We start from the raw sequence: 2959 nt of genomic DNA, 5'->3' as shown, positions 1-2959 counted from the left end.
ATCAGCCAGGACCTGGAACTGCCGAGTGACCAGTGCAAGTACATCCCAGCATCAGCACTGAAGACAGCACAGCCCCAGCAGCAGCACCTTCCCAACTAACTGAGCAGCCTGCCCTTCAGTGTTCAGCAGCTGCCAGGGCACAGCCAGCCCCTGTCTGCACCCACCCACCACCAAGCCCACTTCTGTTCTCAGGATCCAAAGACAGAGGGACAAACAGTGCTCAGGGGCTAAGGGGGAGGGTACCTGGAGCAAAAAGCTGCCTGGATATTCCTTGTAACCCCTCATTTCTGTTTCTACTCATTGGAAGCAATCCCTCCCCTCCCAGCAGCGTAAGGCACGCTGTCACAAACCCTGTGGTTGGGCTGTTTGAAACACAGCAGGGCAGCCCCTGTTCTGATCTCCCTGGCTCCCAGGGCCTGATCAACAGGAAATGTCTCTCTTTGCAAAGCTCTGCTCTTCCCATTCCTTTCCTGCCTCTCTGGGCATAGCCCCACTGTCACAAAAGTCATTTCTGTGTCCTCTCGGGGCACAGAGGCCAGAGGCGATGCCATAAAGCCCAAGTTTGCTTGGCAGCAGCACCTTCCCAACGAACTGAGCAGCCTGCCCTTCACAGCTCCTGACAAAGCTGTCATCTGTGATCAAGCTGAGCCACGATTTCTGTGTCCTCTTTGGTGGGCGGCAGAAAGCGATGCCATAAAGCAGGAAGTTCTGGGAATTCCTTCAGCCCCTCATCTGTGTCCAGGAAGCCTGGCAGTGTGGGCCTGGCGGTAGATTTCAGCATTCCAGAGGATGCGGGGGTGCATCACCTGCTGCTTCTGCCCCTCGTAGCTGTTCTTCACCAGCCACTCCAGCCCATAGCGCGTCACGTGCCCGTCCGGCCCTGAGGCAAGGGACCAGAGTCACAGTCACCACCAGTGGATGCCACAGTCCCAGGTCATGATCAGCACAATCACCAGTCTCACCCCCCGGGCCCCTCCCCCTCTCCAGGGCTTCCTCCTCATCTTCATCCTCATTCTCAGTTGAGCTCTCCTGGAACGCATCTTCTCATAGATGCAGCAGCACTTGGAGGAGTGGTTGCCCAGGTGTTCGTTGTCTACGGTGTCACTTGACCACTCCACTTTCTTGTCCAGCTTCCGCTTGTGCAGCTTCAGCGTCAGGCTGCGGTTCTCCAGCTTGGCGGCACTGGTCTCGGTGACAGTGGCGGTGCTGTAGCCACTGGCGTCTGCCACCTCCGCCATGATCCCAGGCTGGTGTTAAGGGGTTTTTAGGTCTTGGGAAATCTGTGATGATAAGGGTGCTACGGTTCATTCCCCAGTCTGACACCCCAAGTATTGTCATGGCGCCATCTTCTGGACCTTCTCCGTCACTATTGCACGGTGAAACACGGTTAGAGCTTTTGCTGTTGCGGTTAGCACCACTTCTAGCTGTGGCCCGGTGGAAGCAGCAGTTAACATATCATCCATGTAATGATATATCAAACAGCCAGAGAAGGATGTACGAACTGGTGATAATGCTTGCGCCATATGCCGTTGGTATATAGTAGGGCTGTTTTTCATTCCCTGGTGTAGAACTGTCCAGTGATATCTGCTAGGCTCAGCCATATTTATTTGACAGGACAGAAAAGGCAAAACGTGGAGCATCGTCAGGGTGCAGTGGAATTGTAAAAAAGCGATCTTTTAAATCTATAACAATGAGCGGCCAGTCCTGAGGAATAGCAGTGGGTGAGGGCAGGCCTTGTTGCAAAGGGACCATGTCTTCCAGAACAGCATTTAGTGCCCAGAGGTCCTGCAAAAGCCTCCACTTTCCTGACTTTTTCTGGATAGCAAAGATCCGTGTGTTCCAAGGGCTCTGGGTTGGAACTATATGTCCCAACTACAGTTGCTCATTCACAAGATTTTTGAGGTGTCGCAGCTTTTCTGCAGTCAGAGGCCACAGATCCACCCAGACAAGTGTAGCCGTAAGCCATGTCGTTTTTAGGGTAAGCTGCTCATCAGTGGCCCCTGGATAAAATTTTGTAGCTGTACATTCCTTTGGGATAGTGCATCTCATCCCCACAGTGTCACCGGAACTGGGAGGATCGGAGGTTTAAGCGTTGCCGCTTGGTTCTCAGGACCTACAATTAATATCAGAGATTTGCTCTGGTAGGGACTTATGGCCCCCTATCCCGGTCACCAAGGTCTGGGCCGGCTCCGAACCCCAATGCAGAGGCCAGTCTTGGACCGCAGTGATGGTAACGTCCACTCCTGTATCTATCAGACCATTGACAGTTATTTCCTGATTGACGGAATTACAGACCTTACAGCTGAACATTGGTCTTTTTGCTTTTATGTCCTCAGTCCAATAAACCATTGGGACCCCGGTGAAGCTGAAACCTTTCTCTAGTCTTTGGGAATCAGTCAAAGTTTTTTTGATTCTCATCCTGCATTGCAAAAAATGGGACGAGCTGGGTGATTCGGGATCCTGCTGGTATAAAACATGGGGGTTGAGGGGTCCACACCATAATTTTTATTTCCCCTGTATAGTCTGCATCGATTACCCCTGGCAGCACAAACAGGCCCATAAGGGTGGTGGAGGAGCATCCCAGGAGCAGGGAGTGTCCTTCCAACTTGGGCCCTTGTACTCCAGTGGGTATAGCTACAGGCTTTGAATCTTCTAAGTACGTAGACTGTGAGGGGGCCGAGTCCAACTTGGCGCTGCTTCGGGTGGCTGCCCTGAGTTGGTTGCTGTCACCCCCATCCACACCTTGGCATCCTGGGGGACACTTGGTATCCTCGCGCCCTTCCCCTTGGCGCTTTGGTGTCAGTTTCCCTACTGACAATTCCCCTACCAGGGATTCTGGTAGGAATTCCCCCTCCTTGTCATACATTGACCTGCAGTGATTGGCATAGTGCCTGCCTTTCCTACACCTTGGGCATATTTGGGGGCCCTTTGGGCAGTCCCGTCTCATATGGCCCATCTG

The 2959-nt window shown here is 53.0% G+C and overlaps 1 protein-coding gene across 1 annotated transcript; it reads right to left on the bottom strand.

Moving 5' to 3' along the window:
• Positions 1–728: 728 nt before the first annotated feature.
• LOC134165690 (E3 ubiquitin-protein ligase PPP1R11-like) lies at positions 729–1254 on the bottom strand. The gene is given in 3 exon segments (XM_062622729.1): positions 729–880; positions 963–1040; positions 1043–1254. Coding segments are annotated over 3 exon segments (426 nt in total). The 5' UTR covers positions 1239–1254.
• Between the last annotated feature and the right edge of the window lie 1705 nt (positions 1255–2959).

The sequence above is a fragment of the Pezoporus occidentalis genome, unplaced genomic scaffold, assembly GCF_034315485.1.
Source record: "Pezoporus occidentalis ecotype Australia unplaced genomic scaffold, CSIRO_AGI_Poc_V1 ctg2455, whole genome shotgun sequence".
In the NCBI taxonomy this organism is placed as follows: domain Eukaryota; kingdom Metazoa; phylum Chordata; class Aves; order Psittaciformes; family Psittacidae; genus Pezoporus; species Pezoporus occidentalis.
This window is presented reverse-complemented; position numbering and strand designations above follow the sequence as displayed.